The following is a 16,664-nucleotide window of genomic DNA, read 5'->3' on the forward strand; positions in this document are numbered from 1 at the left end:
GTGTCCTAATTTAGTTACATAGTTTGAGCTTTTTTTATACTTAAAAGAATAAAAAACTGAGTTAAAATAAAGAAAAGCATTTCTAAGTAAGAGATTGGCAGAAATCAATTACTTTGAGGCTACCGTTAGCAGAGAAATACTGCTTCTTTAGAGTTTTGTTTATTTTAGGAGTCTTGATTATTATTACGAATAACCTAAGAAAAATTGCAAAAGTAAATATTAAAGCTGTTAAATCAGCATTTAAAAAACCCAACAAGAGAAAAACTCTAAACGAAAGTACTGTTACTTTATTTGGAGATACAGTTATAGTTGTTTCAAAAGCAAAAATTGCTTTGTCTCACCATTACAAACACTTTAAAATGGGTGAAAAAATTATTGAAGTTAATAAAAAAAACAAAATTATTATTTAGAAAATAAGACAAAAATCTGAAATTTCTATAGTTATATTTTTCGATTGACTTTATTTAGTAATATTATTAATATTTATTGCTTTGAAGTAGGCTGTAAAAAATGAATATTGTGCAAGCTTGAGCTACTAAAAAAATTTCTCTCCCCTTAAGAAAATTTGAAATTTCAAGGTCATTTTATAAAAGTGAAAAGTATGTTTTAGGGAGTGTATCTAAAAAATGCAAAATCAGCCCGAATTTTGTTTTGCTATATATTGATTCAAATTAAATAATAATTACACAATTGTAATGATTAAGATGAATTTTATTCCATCGTGATTCAGTGGTAAAAGTAAACTGAAACTGAAGAAGTGCAGAAAAAATAATAATAAATTGCTTGAGCTCAGCGCCATCTGGTGTTATAAATCTTGATAGCAAAATTATCAACATATATTAAGTATATCACTGTCTAGTTATGGACATGCACTATCGTTTCCATGTGGCATTGCTGCTTTTAAGAGTAATGTCAAAGTTAGTGAAAAATTCAGTCAAAGTTTTCTTTTAACTCAAGCTCTGTGACCCAACACTTCTTTGAGTTATTGATACTTTTAGTAAATATAGCCTTTCAAGCTTTCAAAAAATGCAAAATCTATTTTTTTTATTTAGCTTATCTTAAAACTGCATCGTCTCTCAAAGAAAAAATAACAGTACCATATTGTCGGTGAATGCTGTACGTGGGAAAGTAAAATCAATTGGACTTCTTTCCATTTTCAAGAAAAAAATTATCAAAATGGATATGAATGCTTTGTTAGAAATCACATCATTTCTCCTTTTTAAGACAGTAATGATTGTTTTTTCCTATCACAATCAATTAAAAGGAGAATATTTTTCAAGAACTCTATTCTGAAATTGGAAGGAAAAACAATGAGGAGGTTGTCTTCTGATACATTTAACCTCCAAGAAAGTCACTGTTTTTGCTGTCAGCCATTTCTGCTAGATACCGTATGTTACTAAATGGATAGTTCTCAACCTATGAAAAAATTGACATACCTTACCATAAAAATCGAAAAAACAGCATATAATCTTTTCTGAACTGCACAAGGATATAAACTTCTTTCAAGTAAATCTTAGAGATAAAACCTCTGAGATTTTCTTGATTAATTACTTACTTGAGTGCAAGCCTGCTTGATTAAATAACGTAATATTTAATGGTAGGTATAATGTATGTAACATCTGAAAAATTCAGGGTGTGAATTTTTTGAGAAATTTTTAAAAGATAAAGCTTTTCTGGAAGGAAAGAATGTTCGACTTCTAAACCAACAAAATGAAGTTTTGCTTCACATATTTAACATTTGAAACACAGCAGCAAAGCAGCATGATCTAGAATTTTACATTTAATTAGAACAGATGTACAGGAAATGATTTTGTTCTAAAAATAAACAAATAAAATTCAGCATTACATACTTAATTTGAAAAGAATTTAAAAAGAATTTTCAACTAGGTAAGTTAATCAGGAGAGTACTAATTTTAATAATTGACAAAACAGAAGTAAATGTACCCGAAGTTATGAGATCCATATTCTGAAATAAAAGTAACTCCGATTTATTTAAATCAGATAGACATTTTATTTAATAGCGTTTGATATCGGGAAAAAATAGTTGATATTTAAAGCAGCGTTATGAAGGAAAAGTACATTGTATTTCAATCGAAGGCGAGTAGGTTTTAATACTGGTCGTCCATTTCTGAAAAAAAGTGAAGAAATCTTGTGTGAAAAAAATGCCCCAGCTCTATTAAAAGTAGATTTTTTAGTATCCTTAAATTTGATTTTACGACTGTCATTAAGTAACGCGAAGAAATGAGTAAATAATAAGAAATGAATAACAAAGTGTATTATTTTATGTTCTATTGTTTATTTCTAACAGTACTTTATACAAATACATTATTAAATAAAACATATTTTTTTCTATTTTTCATGCTATAATGCCTGAGTGTTTATTCTTCCCTAATTATATGTTTCTGTTACTTATACAGTCTTTATAAAAAAATTTTACTTAGAAGGGGAAGATCCATCATTACTATGTCAAAAATGAGAAGGGGTGTGATTTATAACATAACATTATGCAACTTTGTTTTTTTTTTTTCTTCTTGAAAAGGGGACTAGCTTTCATTGTTTTTTCTTTTGCACCTGTCTATCGATACATTCACCAACAAGAAGTAAAATAAAATAGTTGAATGTAGATTTAAAATTTTTTGAAAGTTCGAATGAAAGTTATCTATTAGGAGCATCATTATCCCTGGAAAGTGCTGGGTATCAGAGCTTGTCCTAACTGTGAGTTTTAATATTAAGTAAAGAAATTAATGGGTTCTACTAAGATTATCAGGGCAGAAAAATGCTGAAAATTGAATTTTTTCACTATTTGATAAAGCATAACTCTGAAACGCAACAATGCTCCATGAAACGAGTGGATGTCCATAATTAAGCAGCGATACATTAATGATATGATAAAACAAAATTTTAGGGTGTTTTTATTTTAGGTAAATCCCTTAAAACATACTTTTTTTTAACTTTTAAAAAAATGACCTTGAAGTTCTACAGGGGAAGGAGCATATTTTAGGAGCTCAAATGTGACAGTATTTATTTTTCATAACCTACTTCAATATATATAAAAAATCAATAAATAAAAGAACATCGGAAATATTTTAGCTTAATTATCTGCGTCGATATTAATATTCAGTTCTGTGCATAATTTCGTAGTGTAGTTTTCTAGTATAAAGTCATAATTAAAAAAATAGCTACTGTCTATTAGAAATATTTATAATGACTAGAAATCGTTCGTAAACTTAAAAAACTATGCATACTCTATTTTAAGTTTTGTTATACCTGTTTATTAAACAAAAGTATGATTATTGTTTACATAAATAAGTTTAGTACTGAATTGATTACAACATCATCAGAGATGCCAACTGCTCCGGACACGCCAAAATAATTAAAAAACGGTAAATAACTACCAAGTAAATTTTGGAAATATTTGACTACTTTTGCTTGCTTTTCCAGATGCATAGAATTGATGAACTACCACTTAAAAATATGCATTTGCTGTTCGGAGCAAGTTGGCATCTCTGCATCATTAACTTAAATTATGACATAAAAAGAATTGTTTTTTTCTTCTTTTTATCGAAAATCTCTCAGGATTCTTAACAATAAATACATCTGAAGAAAAGGAATTAATTTTCCTCACCTGATCTGGAGCATAGGTGGAATATAAAACGTTATGAATTCCATATTTGCAATGTTTCAAAACAATTAATTGATATCTGCTCATTACTATGCATTAAAATTTGGATATTTTTTTCTTAATCTTAACTTTTTAAAATTTTTTTATTAATTAAACAGCTTGTGATTGACAGCATAGGAATGGTTAAAACAGTTTGGAAATTACCAATGGATTTAAGACAGCATGAATGAAAAACTGACACACACTTCTCAATGAAGACGTCTTTAAAAATAAGTCATTCATATTCACAGAGTTCAATATTCACACAGCATTCATATATATAGCAGTTCCATTCGCTATATTGACCGGCATAATTTTTTTTCTCAGCTTTCCATCAGAAAATGCTTTATGTAATGCCATTAAAGGCGATTCGAAGATTAAACCTAGCACCAAAGCTGTCAGGAAGCTGAGGAACATATTATTGAGAAATATGAAGATCTGGAAAGCAGACAAAATAAGAATAGTTAAATATGATATACAAGATTCGGAGAAAAAAAAGAAACACTAACTGTAAGTAAACAATTTTTCTTTCAGCAGTAAATGTTTGGGAAGATATTAAATGGCAAAATTGTTGTCACAGTTTGAAAAATCATGCTTGAAGCTTTCAGAAGTAGGATCCATTTTACTCCTATAAAAGTTGCATCAACCTACATTAGGGTAGGTAGTTAAAAACTTATTTTCTTTTTTTATACCACTAAAATTAAAAAAGCATTCTACTATAAATGTTGCAATCCCGTAAATTTTTTTTTATAAAATTGCTAATATTAAAGCTAATAAGTAGTTATTAACTTCCTCTTTCAAGTCCTAAGCTTTCGTTACCTTCCCAAATGCGATAAAATCGTTAATTTGGCGAATAAAAATGTGTTTTGACGAATAATTTTTCCACTGCACTGGAAAGAAAAAAATATATTTAACTCGATCCTCGAAATTACGTCCAAATGAATTTTTCTAAACAAATCCGAAATTTTTATTCAATTACAGTAATTTTCTGTATCGTTGATACATTTACAGTACGATTACAGTAGTTGGTACGATTACAGTGATTGATACGATTACAGTAATTTTCGGTATTGATGCATAAACGATTAGATTTGGGTGTAAATAATATACGCCAGAAACAAACAACCGAAAAACAGTTTTCTATGGGGAAAAAATTAATCATAAAATATTGAAATGAAGATTCGTATTTGGTTAAGACTTTTGACAGTTGTCGAATTTACAGGCTAATAATTTGAAATCCTTAGCTCGGGCCCTGTTCCTTGAATTTTGATTGATTCGAATTTTATATGGGTGAATCAGGCATCATTATTAAAAGATTCAAGCAGTTCAAAAAGCTTCAAATTATCATATGAAATGCAACATTATTGTACTCATATCGGGGTGAAACCTCTAAAGAGTAGGCGTTATTATACTCTTTCTGCAAGTTTTACTATTTAATTCGCTATCAATTTATTAAAATTTTTGTAGAACGGAGAACAGTTTTCATCCCTGAAGTAAAGCCATGTTGGCCTCTTTAAACTTGGCAAAAGTAACCGAAAATCTGCACATTTTAGTTTGTAGTAGGGTAAACTAACCAGTGAAGGAACACTTAAGCTTCGCTTGCCTTTTAAAAAATCATATTAATTTCAAAATTCGTAATTTTAGTTAAATGACAGTGTCAACATATTTGTTACTAATTGCAAATTATGTAAAAAAATTGTTTAGAACTTACACAATATTGTTTTAAAGTTTTGGAGGTTCAAATAACAAGTAGTAAGAAGACCCAGTGAAGGAACAGCTTTTACCAGTGAATGAACACCCAGTAAAGGAACACTTAATTTTGGTTTTTTTTTAATGCTCTTTTTGAATTTATAAGCCATACAAATATTTGAAAACAAGCCTATTCTTGAAATTATAACATATAAATACTTGGGAAATGTTAACTTTTTTTTGTAATCATGAATTGAAAATTAAAGTGTCAGCATATTACATTTACTGGGAAATCTATGCCCAGTAAAGGAAAATGTCTGTTCCCTCACTGGTTAGTAGTTGTTTTTCGTATTTTTAACATACTTTTGATGCGGAACATCACTAAAGGTACAAGGAAATTAAAGTTTATCTTTTATTTTCATTAACTTAGTAAAAAATCCAGTAAAGTAACACTTGTTCCTTCACTGGTTTTTCATCGTTTAGTGATCCAGTGAATAAACACCCCCTTGTCTCAGTACTTTATTATGTTATGATGCTTTAAAAAAATAAAACGTAACTTCAATAACTATATTTTGAATTCTCTTTTTCACAGTGAGAGAAATAAAACTATTACATGCAATTAATACCACTTCAGACATATACATGCAAACACTCATCTTATAATTTCTTCAAAGAAGCAAGGTGTTTCAGAGATAATAACAAATTCAAAAAATATTCCAGAGAAGTCTATTTGACCAGGTAATCCAAAACATTGCTAGATGACTTCCTATTGTTTGGCAGTAAGCTATTGTTACCAATCAATCGAAAGAAAAACTTTCAAATTCTTATTTTTAATCAATATATATGAAATGTTCCTTCACTGGATAGTGTTCCTTCACTGTTGGTTTACCCTACTCAACCATTTTTTAAAATATTTTGTCGACTTCGGATCAGTTGGCATCTCTGTTGGTCGATGTAAATTTTATAAAGGTAAAAAGGACCCCACTTCTAAAAGCTCCAGGCATGACAGCATGATCTTTCAAACTATGTCAACAGTTTTGCAACAGTTTAAAATCTTCCACAACATTTACATCTAAAAGAATGATTGTTTACATAGAGTTAATATAGAAGTCTTTCTATATTTTTGTCCTACCCCTAGCACTAACACTTTTCAAAATGCGAGTCGAAACACAAAAATAGCATTACAACTCACTAAAGTGCTATAAATTAAGCTTTTAACTTCTTATGCTCATTTTATTCAATACAAATCATTTTGATTAAAAATGACATTATTTCTAAAAACTTATTTCAAATTGTGCCAACAGTTTTACCACACCAAATCTTACAAAACATTCGCTTCTAAAAGAAAGATTATTTACATAGAGTTTTTCCATTACTTTGTACAGTTAGTAAAACTTTTTGATCTTGCTACTTTGATTTCAGAAATATAGTTACTAAAACTAAAGAATTGTTGTAGATACATAAAATATTTTTCTAGTAGTATCAATTAAATGTAATGCATTAAAATTTTAATTAATCAGAATTAAAAGAATTTATTCTACCACTAATTATAAACTGTTAAAATAGGTGTAAAGAGCATCTACTACATTTAATTGTATCATATTCGAGTTATTGCAATTTTGTAATGAAGCGGAGACAGCGTACAAGAGCAAAGCATTCAACAGAAGGAAAAACTTAGCTATCTTCTTAAGATTTAGTAAAACAGGGTTCCCAGGGTCTGAAATTTTTTTTAAGTCGTAGAAAAAGTGAGATATATCTAGATGTTTTAAGAGATCAATAAATATTTAATTTAAGTGGAAATATATAAGGGTGCGAAAAATAACTGTGATATTATTTCGTAATTCACAAATAAAAAATACATTTATGCATTTTTTAATAATCTTGAAAAATCTTAGCTACCACTCATTTATTTTTTAAGGTGTGGAGAAAACTGCAAATGGTTTATAAGAAATTCAATTTGTTTCATGAGTTTCTGATTTTTTTTTCACTACTATTGAGAAAAATAAATTAACGATAACAGCAATTGTTGGAGAGTATGTAGTTATGAAAGCTATGATTTAATACATTTTGATTTTTCCAGGTCGTAGCACCCTTATGATATAAGATATTACTTTAACCATATAGTAAAAGGAATTGGAAAATTAGATGAATCCCAAATAGATAGTTTCTATATTTGGGAGGATATTGTATTTTAGGAACTCTATTTATCATATTTTTTTTTAAAGATTTCGTTTATTTAATGGTCTTTTTTGAACAAGATCTTACCATAGTCCGATGTCCGAACTGCATTGACTGCCTTATGGACCCGGTATAAATATACATTAGACCATGATGAATGAGGTACACCATGTAGCTCAATCTTGCGAATGGTACAAAGCCTTCCCAACTCAGAATACTATTGATAATTCCTGAAAAGTAAAAACGATTATTACATCTTGAGTAATAATCGCTTCATCTTGAGATACATCTTTACCTAGCATTTTTTTTTTAAGCAAACAGTTCTATTTTTCGAAAAATACTTGAAAGTGCCATCACAAAAGGCTCATTGTTAGCATTTACATACCTGCCAACTCTTAATCCTTTCGAGGTTGATTTTTCCCAATGGTAGAAAAATGGAAATTGAATTAAGATTTTAGACAGAAAAAAACTCTGATTTTGAAAACTCTTAAGCAGACATCCATATATTAGTATTACATATTAATGCGTATGCTTTATTTTTTTAGGAATGCTGGTAGACAGAAACATGAAAAATTAAGTTTTTAAATGTAAGGATAGCATACATTTGCTACCACTTTAAATAAAAATATAAAATTTCGCGCAAAAGGCGTGTGAAAGTTGGCAGGTATGCATTTTTTTTATATGAGAATAATATAGTGATGCGCGTAAAACAAACGAATCGATATTTTAGTCAACTCTTTTTTGTGAATCGATTCATCAAATTCGTTTTTTAAAAAGAATCGTTTGTTTTTTTCTTTATGTCAATATTTGGTATTCTACGCTGTATCAGCTTATTCAGAGTTAGTATTTATACTTGTTAAACATCCGCATATGCATTTTCTATAGCATTTCGTTTATACAATTGGTGCATGCTAAAATTCCAACGCAGTCGAATAGACACAGGTCCATTCTCACTTCATGATCATATAAACGACAATCTGATTGGTTGAAAATATTTACATGTGAAAAACTTGCCAATAAGGTACTCGTATGTATGAGATTTTTCACAAGCGGAAAATCGCATCCAATAAGAATGGCCCAGATGTCAATGTTAGCGCACCACCGGTCTCGAGAGGTGATTAATAAAGCGGACTCATTTGAAGAATGAAGGGAATTGAAAATGTTATTAATGCAATACGTACTGCATTCTGATGCAGTGAAAAGTGTGCATTACTGTATTTTTTTTCTTTTCATTTACGAAATTAATTAACTCTATTGATAAACAGCAATTTGAAAATGGCAACAACAACTGAAAAGCTGTCTTCTACAGTTTCGGTTCTTCCTTCCAAATAAAAAGAAATTAAAACTGTAAAGCCCAGATATTACTTTTCAGTACTTTAGTATTAAAGAACGTATTTTTTCATAAGTAAGGTTAACTTTCAATTTATAAATTTCAGAAAAAGTGAAGCAAAGCAACGTTTTATGTTATCGTTTATACTATGCCAAGAAAACAAGCGAGAGCTATAGAAAACGAAACCGTTGCGCTGATTGGGTAATAAACTGAAATATGAATGCAAATCTCTGATTGGATGAAAATGAGTTGAAAGGGAGAAAGAGAAGAGTTACAGGGGTTCCACGAGTTAGTATTTTTTATAGCCAGTGATGAGTTTCAAAACCTCAGATTATATTTAGATACAATCTATAATTAATTTAACATTTCGGTTGCCTTTATGAAATTAATTCTGAGAAAATGCCAATAAAATAGAAATGTCCTTTTTTAAAAGAAAATATAATATTTCTAATAACAATATAATGAATTAATTATGAAAAGGACAGGCATTCATAAAATATTGTATTAGTATTCCTCATCACGCTTTTCCGATCAAAATAATTATCTTCTTTCATAAAGACATATGTTTCCTTAAGGGGACACTTCACGATGAAAAACTCAAAAATCGACCAAATAATCGATTTTTCAATTTTGATCCTAAAAAATAATATATGCACCAGGCTTCAATTTAAAAAAAAATTTTGAAAAATAATCATTTTTTGCAAAGTTATAAGCATTTGAATGCTTGTAAACATGGTGCCACGCCCACTTCAGTACCTGTCAAAAATGTAAATATCGTCTGCACGATCATTCTACAAGAGAAGGGTTCGATTCTTGTGTGTAAATGCTTGGTGCTACTTAGTAAGCCTCATATTTTTTACATTTGTATTGAATTTGAACCTGGCAATAATTATTTAACTTCAACTTTGACTGACAATCGACTTTTGTTTACAACGTTGTTTTGCTTACATTCTATTTAGAACCTTTACAAACATAAAACAACAGTTCTTTTCAGAACTAATACTCTATATTCTTTTTAAATATTCTGATAAACATAGAATTACCATCTTTTTATATAATTTTAATTATATTTGTTTATTTCCTGAACAATGCATAGCATTAGTTCTCGTTGGAGAAAGCCGAAAAGGAGGCGAACTAAAGCTGATAAAGCAAGAAGTGAGGCTTTCAAAGCTAAATCTTCATCGGTTCCAGTTTCAGATTTATCTGAAACAAACAATCAGATAGCTGAAACCACAAGTGAAAATGAAAATAGTGTCTCTTCATCCTCAGTAAACGTCTGTTCATCTGATTCCCAACATGAGAGTACTTCCCAAGGTTCAAGTAATGATTATATAATCATCAGTAAATCTTCTTTTGCACCATTACTTCGTAATCTTTCTTGTGATGAATGTGGGACAGGTTGTCTGGATGTTCGTTCTCTTGACTCTTTTGGATATGCTGTCAAATTAGAAGTATATTGTAAGTCCTGCTCCAGAAGTTTTGGTTCTTCATTTTCAAGCCATCGAAAACCATACAGCAGAAAGTTTGATGTAAACCGTCAAATGGTAAAGTCATTTCTTTACTTTGGTAAGGGTCACGCTTCAATGGAAGCATTTTCCATGAACATGGGTGTTGCCAATATGAACTCTGCCACTTTTTCTAAATGCCTCAAGGAATTAAGCAAAGAAAATGAACATTTCAAAAAGACTGTGTTGAATTTATCACAAGAAACAGTGCGAAAAGCTCACATGAGTTCTGATACCAATATAACGATCGATAATGTAGCAGTGCGGGACATAACAGTTACTTATGATGGCACCTGGCACAAGCGAGGCCATACCTCCAACTATGGCATTGGCATTGCGATAGACTCGTTGACTAATTTAGTCTTGGACTACGAGATATTGTCAAAATATTGTGCAGACTGTGTAACCGCAGCTCGAGATTTAGGAGCAGAGAGTCCAGAGTACTCGATTTGGTATGAAGGCCACAAATCTTTGTGCCAAAAAAATTTTGAGGGACCTTCAGGAAACATGGAGGTTGCCGCAGCTATGGCAATTTGGAAGCGCTCTGTGAGCTTCAGTGGAATGCGCTACTCAACAATGCTGAGCGATGGAGATTCTAAGACATTTACTTCTCTAAATGAAGCTAAAGTTTATGGTCCTGATTGCATTATTGAGAAAGAGGAGTGCCTCAACCATGTTTCAAAAAGGTTAGGCACTGGTTTGAAAAATAAAGTTAAGGAGTGGAGTATAAAAGGCGTAACACTCGGTGGTCGAAAGCTTGGTAGCCTAACTGAACAAACGATTAAAAAACTACAAAATTATTATCGTAAGGCTATCAAAGAAAATATACCAAACATCGATTCCATGAAGACTGCAGTGTTTGCATCCTTATATCACTGTATGTCCACTGATCGAAAGCCCCAACATAATAAGTGCCCCAAAGGGGATGACTCGTGGTGTTTCTTCCAAAGGGCTTTAGCTCAAGCCGTAAAACCACAAAGCCATAAATTAATGAAAACTAAATTATCAGAAGAGGTGGTAGAGAAAATCCTCCCCGTTTATCAGCGTCTTGCATCAACCGATCTTTTGAGTCGTTGCGTGTCGGCAAAGACACAAAACGCAAACGAGAGCCTCCATAGTGTAATATGGAGCAAGTGTCCCAAGGAGGTTTTCGTTTCGAGAAAAAGACTTGATTATGCTGTTTCACTAGCTATAAGTGAATACAATTTTGGGTGTGAGAAAACTTTGGCGATTCGTAATGGAAAATTAAGTCCTGTGGTTTTGAAGAATGCTAAGGTTCGTGACAATAAAAGGGCATCTCAAAGAAAGAGAAAATCTTCGCAAACATATAAAAATCATTGTCGAGAAAAAAAATTTAAGCAAACGCAGAAAAAAAACACAAAATCTACTTATAAGGCTGGTGCATTTTGACATTTTGCATACATAATGAAAAATGTGGACTGTATCATAATTTATGCTTTTTAACACATTTTATAATATTATTTATGTGTTATTTCATGTTATAAAAATAATTTTCACAAGTAACATGAGTCTCAAGTAGTAACTTGTAATATTTGAAAACAGATTTTTTGTTTATTTTGAAATATATGTATTATGCTGATTTGCCAAGTTTAGGAAAAACTTTCATTTAATTAATCATTGCTCGAGAATTTTCTGACGAAAATTCCACAAATTTTTTGTTCAATTTTTAAAAAAGCTTGTTTATTATTTTTGAACACTAAAGTAACTATACACATCTAAAAATTATGATATGAAGAAATATATGATAACAGAGTTGATGTTTTGTTACTGCGATGCTTTGATGTCTTTTATAATTATCGAGCATAGAAGACTGTATAATAATAATAATATAATTGCATTCATTAAATATTTTTGTTTTATAATTAGAGATTTACCTAATAATTGTTTCATAAAATTTTTATTGAGTTGGGTGAAAAGATATGTTTTGAAGACTGAATTTGTGCATTATGAGGCACAAATTTTATGTTATGTACATTATTTCTATTGACACATTTTTTATATAATTAACACAAAATTTAAATAAATCTTTGCATACCTCTTTAAAACAGTTTTTATTTCCATTCTATGCTTCTAAAATTCATATATATCTCACTAAATTCTTCAAAATTCATTTTAATCTTTAAAATCTGTTTTTCTCTATGATGTGTTTTACGATAATTTTCAGACTTCAAAATGTTCCTTGCGCATGAATTTTTATCAAATCTTGTTCATTCTTTTTTAAAAATTATCAGTGAAATGTGCCGAATAAAAATGGATGTGATAGAATATTGTATTTTAGTTAAAAAGTTTTTAAAACTTCTTTAAAAACTTTTTTAAAATTTGAAATTTAAAATTTTTTTAAGGTCTTTTCATTTTTATTTTTATTTGCTAAGAATTAAATATTTACTTGTCCAATTACATCCAATTTTATTTATATGTATATAAACTGTACTAGAGTTAAGTTTCGAACAAATATGTTGAAAACTGGTGCGCGTGTTACATTTCGAAGTTTTGATATTTATCGGGTAATTAAATTACAAAATTATTCATATATCTTGAACTAATTAATATTTTTGCTTCAAAATTGGAAAATATCATCCTACTTACATAATAGAAAATCTGTGAAAATTTCATTAAAATCGGTTGATATTTAAAAAAAATTATTTTGAAACTGAAGTGTCCCCTTAATAACCATTTTCAACGTTCGTAGCAGTTTTTCTAAATTTTCATTTCGAAGTAAACCATAATTCGGTTTATTTTAACTTATTTATTTCAAAAATTATTTATTTTCAACGTAAACACTAACAAAGAATTCTTAATTAGACAAAATATAGCACAAGAGCTGGGAATTTAACTTTCGGATATTAAACGATGAAAATTCTTCCTTCTTCTAGTTAAATATTTAAAAAAAAATAGTCTATAACGTTCACTATTACCTTAAAAAACTTTATTTATAATGTCGGGGGTTCCGCCGAAAGAAGGTTAATTATTTCGAGTTCGTGGCCGAAAAATATTGGGAACCGCTGACCTAGATCAACTAATTCAGACACTAAAACAGTCTGAACTAATATGTACGACCTGCTCTTATAACGACTCTTCCATTATAGCGACCATTTTAAAAAAAAGAATCGATTCATAAAACCGTTCATTTTAATGAATCGATTTGCACATCACAAATACTATTGATAATTTAAAAAAAATAATCAAACAATCGATTCATAAAACCGCTCATTTTAATGAATCAATTTGCAAATCACTAATACTATTGATAATTCCGAAAAAAAGCAAGCAATTATTAGCCATTTTAACATAGCTTTCTTTTAAAAAAAAAACTATTTTTCGAAAAACATTTATATTCATTGCTAATATTTATTTATATCAGAATACTACTGGTAATTCTGTAAAAAAAAAATTTAAAAAAAAACAAACAATTATCAGCCTATTTTGATACAGCTTTCTTTTAAAAAGACATTACTGTTTTTCGGAAACGTTTACGAGTGCTATCACAAAAGCTCCACTGTTAGCATTTATTTCGCAAATATACGATCTCAAAACAAGTCATCTTAAAAAGATTGATTGATTGATATGAGTGGAATCTCGGTGTTAAGCGCGAAGCGCTTCTAACCGATTCATCTATACTGTTTTGGCATTTAGTCCAGATATCGTCATATACAGTTCATATACATATACAGTTCATAGTTCTAAGTTAGGATCAGATAATAAGTCCATGATGAGGTGAGGCATGAGTTGATTCAGTAGTACATCAGTTGTATGGGGAATTCCCCTGGATTAAAGTTGTGAGAAGATGCAGTACGTCTTGGTCCTTCAGCAAGTCTTTAAGTTCACTGATGAGGCTAACAAGTCTGTGGGCTGTAGAAGTAGTCGTGTCCTTGGTCGTTTTTCTCTTTCGACTGGGACGGGCCTCGCACCCAGTGAAATTTGAGGTGTGGTTTTGCATGCAGTTGCAGCATTTAGCTGGGGAGTCTCGGCTCTTTCTGCACTGGAATGAATAGTGCCCTTCGGCACATTTCATGCATCTTGGGCTGGAGGAGCAGGAACGTTGGGTGTGGCCGAAACTCTGACATCGAAAACACTGCAGCGGCCGCCGTGGTATTTCTCTATGCTGATCGGGATCTGCTTGATGCTCTCAATATGGTAGATCATCTCGTGATTGGCTAGCATTGTCATCTTAAAAAGTCTTTTTGAAGCTAAAGTGGTAGAAAATTTTTGGGTTTTATAGTGGTGACTTTTGACGTCTACTTAGAAATGGTAACGAAATATAAGAAATTAATGGATGTATGTGCGAATTTTAAATTTATTTTTGTATTTAAAAAAATTAAATGAATTTATAGTACACGTTTTTAAATGGAAAGTGTAGAAATACCATAAGATGATGGATTATAGTTACTGTTTAAACATTGCAAAAGTTGTAATGCATACCTGCCAACTTTTAATCCCTTCCATTATTATTTTTCCCAGTGGTATTAAAATGGAATTAAAACTTCGATTTTAAGCAAACAAATACGTTGTATATGAGCAAACTTAAGTTAACAACCATGATAGTAACGCATATTAATATATGTGCTTAATTTTTGTAAGAAAAGTGGTGATCAAAATCATTTAAAAATTAAGTTTATAAAAGAAAAAAATAGTATATATTTACTACCACTTTAAATATGAAAACAAAATCTTCCGGAAAATCCGGAAGAGTTCGTAGGTATGGTAACGTACAAAAAGTGTGGTTCATAAATATATTTCAGTATCATAGATAATAGTTTGATCAGATATATCAGATATAAATAGTTTGAACCATGGATGGAAGCTTCTTACAAAACGCATTAAAAATATCGCAATTTTTTTCTCAAACTGCAAAATGTGAACTTACCGCCTTGACCCCAAGTACACGATAATGTTATAAACGCTAAACACAGACCCCAAGCCAGTCTGTGAGTGGAGCCATATAAAGTTGAGACAAAGACGCCTGGGTGAGCGTGCGCTCCTTGGTTCCACTTGTAAGTCAAAGTCATTATTGTAAAGAATGTCATAAATGATAGAAACCAGCCTATGGCATTAATATGCTGTTAATAAAAAGTTTAAGTTAGTCTGCAGTTATAATGAACAATATCATAAAGAGTTAAAATTCCTGATATATAATTTAATGAAACTATTTGCATTTGTAAGTGTTAAAGGAATTTAAATTATTATTAGTTAGAAACTGATTATTTTTGCGCATATTTACTCCAACGTTATACCTAAAACAGGGGTATAATCGGGATTGGAGATGCCAACTTGCTATGTTTTGTAAAAGAGTATTTTCTAGCGGAAACGAAATTTCAGTTATTTTTAGCTTAATATTGTAAGTCATTTTTTCCACCACTACTTATCAAAAATTTGAAATATCATATAAAATGCATCTCTATTATTCATGTGGTTACTTTTCTAAAAAGTGAACGTTATAATCCTTATTCAATAAAACTTTTGCAGAAAGCGGAGCAGTTTCAGTCCAGTTTATGACGCCCGGGAACGACACTCCGGTTTTTAGCTCCCTTGCAATATCATTTTGGACCTGCCAAATCTGTGCTGTATCAATTGAAATTCCCACTACTACTCCTGCTGAATTACGTCAATCAAAGCTGGAAGATGATAAACTTCGAAAGATCATTGAAGCTTTAGAGAATCCCGAGAAACTAATAGACTTCGCCACCTGAACTGGTCGTGGTTATATCATGAACAAAGGACTGCTATACCGGTACTCGCCAGATTCAGATGAAGAAGAGGCGCAACTCGTCATACCCCTACAAAGAAAAACAGAAATCCTGAAGGAATATCATGATTCGCCAATATCAGGTCACTTTGGATCTGAAGGAACATTTCATCATATCGCAAAAAGATACTACTGGGTTGGAATGAGAAAATATATAGCAGACTATGTTAAAAGCTGTGTTGAGTGCTGTCGCTATGAACCATCTAATCAAAAGTCTTCAGGGTTACTTCAAACTCTTATATACGCTCAACGCTTTGAGACCCTGTCAATTAACCTTTTCGGTCCTCTTCCGGAAACACCAACTGGTGAGAAATGGATTTTTATTGTCCAGGACTGTGCTACAAAGTGCACAGAACTATTTGCGTTAAGGGAAGCAACAGCCAGAGAGTTTGCCACAACTCTCATGGAAGAAGTCTTACTTCAATTTGGGTTACCCAGAAAAATAATAAGTGACAACGGTGTTCAGTTTACAAGTGCTGTCATGCAACAGCTATGCTATATCCTAAATATTGACCAATGTCTAACGCCTGTCTATCA

At 30.7% G+C, this 16,664-nt stretch overlaps 1 protein-coding gene across 1 annotated transcript in view; it reads right to left on the reverse strand.

Moving 5' to 3' along the window:
• Positions 1-2,279: 2,279 nt before the first annotated feature.
• The window catches only part of LOC122269658 (nose resistant to fluoxetine protein 6-like), an 83,572-nt gene continuing 69,187 nt past the window's right edge, over positions 2,280-16,664 (reverse strand). The window contains exons 14-16 of the mRNA XM_087159101.1: positions 15,249-15,441; positions 7,616-7,758; positions 2,280-4,099 (exon numbers count right to left, since the gene is read on the reverse strand). Of these exons, the coding sequence (XP_087015227.1) occupies positions 3,923-4,099; positions 7,616-7,758; positions 15,249-15,441 (513 nt within the window). The 3' untranslated portion in view covers positions 2,280-3,922. The remainder of the gene's footprint in view (positions 4,100-7,615; positions 7,759-15,248; positions 15,442-16,664) is intronic.

Source organism: Parasteatoda tepidariorum, chromosome 3, assembly GCF_982258835.1.
Source record: "Parasteatoda tepidariorum strain Cologne lab strain chromosome 3, Ptep-v5.0, whole genome shotgun sequence".
NCBI classification, from domain to species: Eukaryota; Metazoa; Arthropoda; class Arachnida; order Araneae; family Theridiidae; genus Parasteatoda; species Parasteatoda tepidariorum.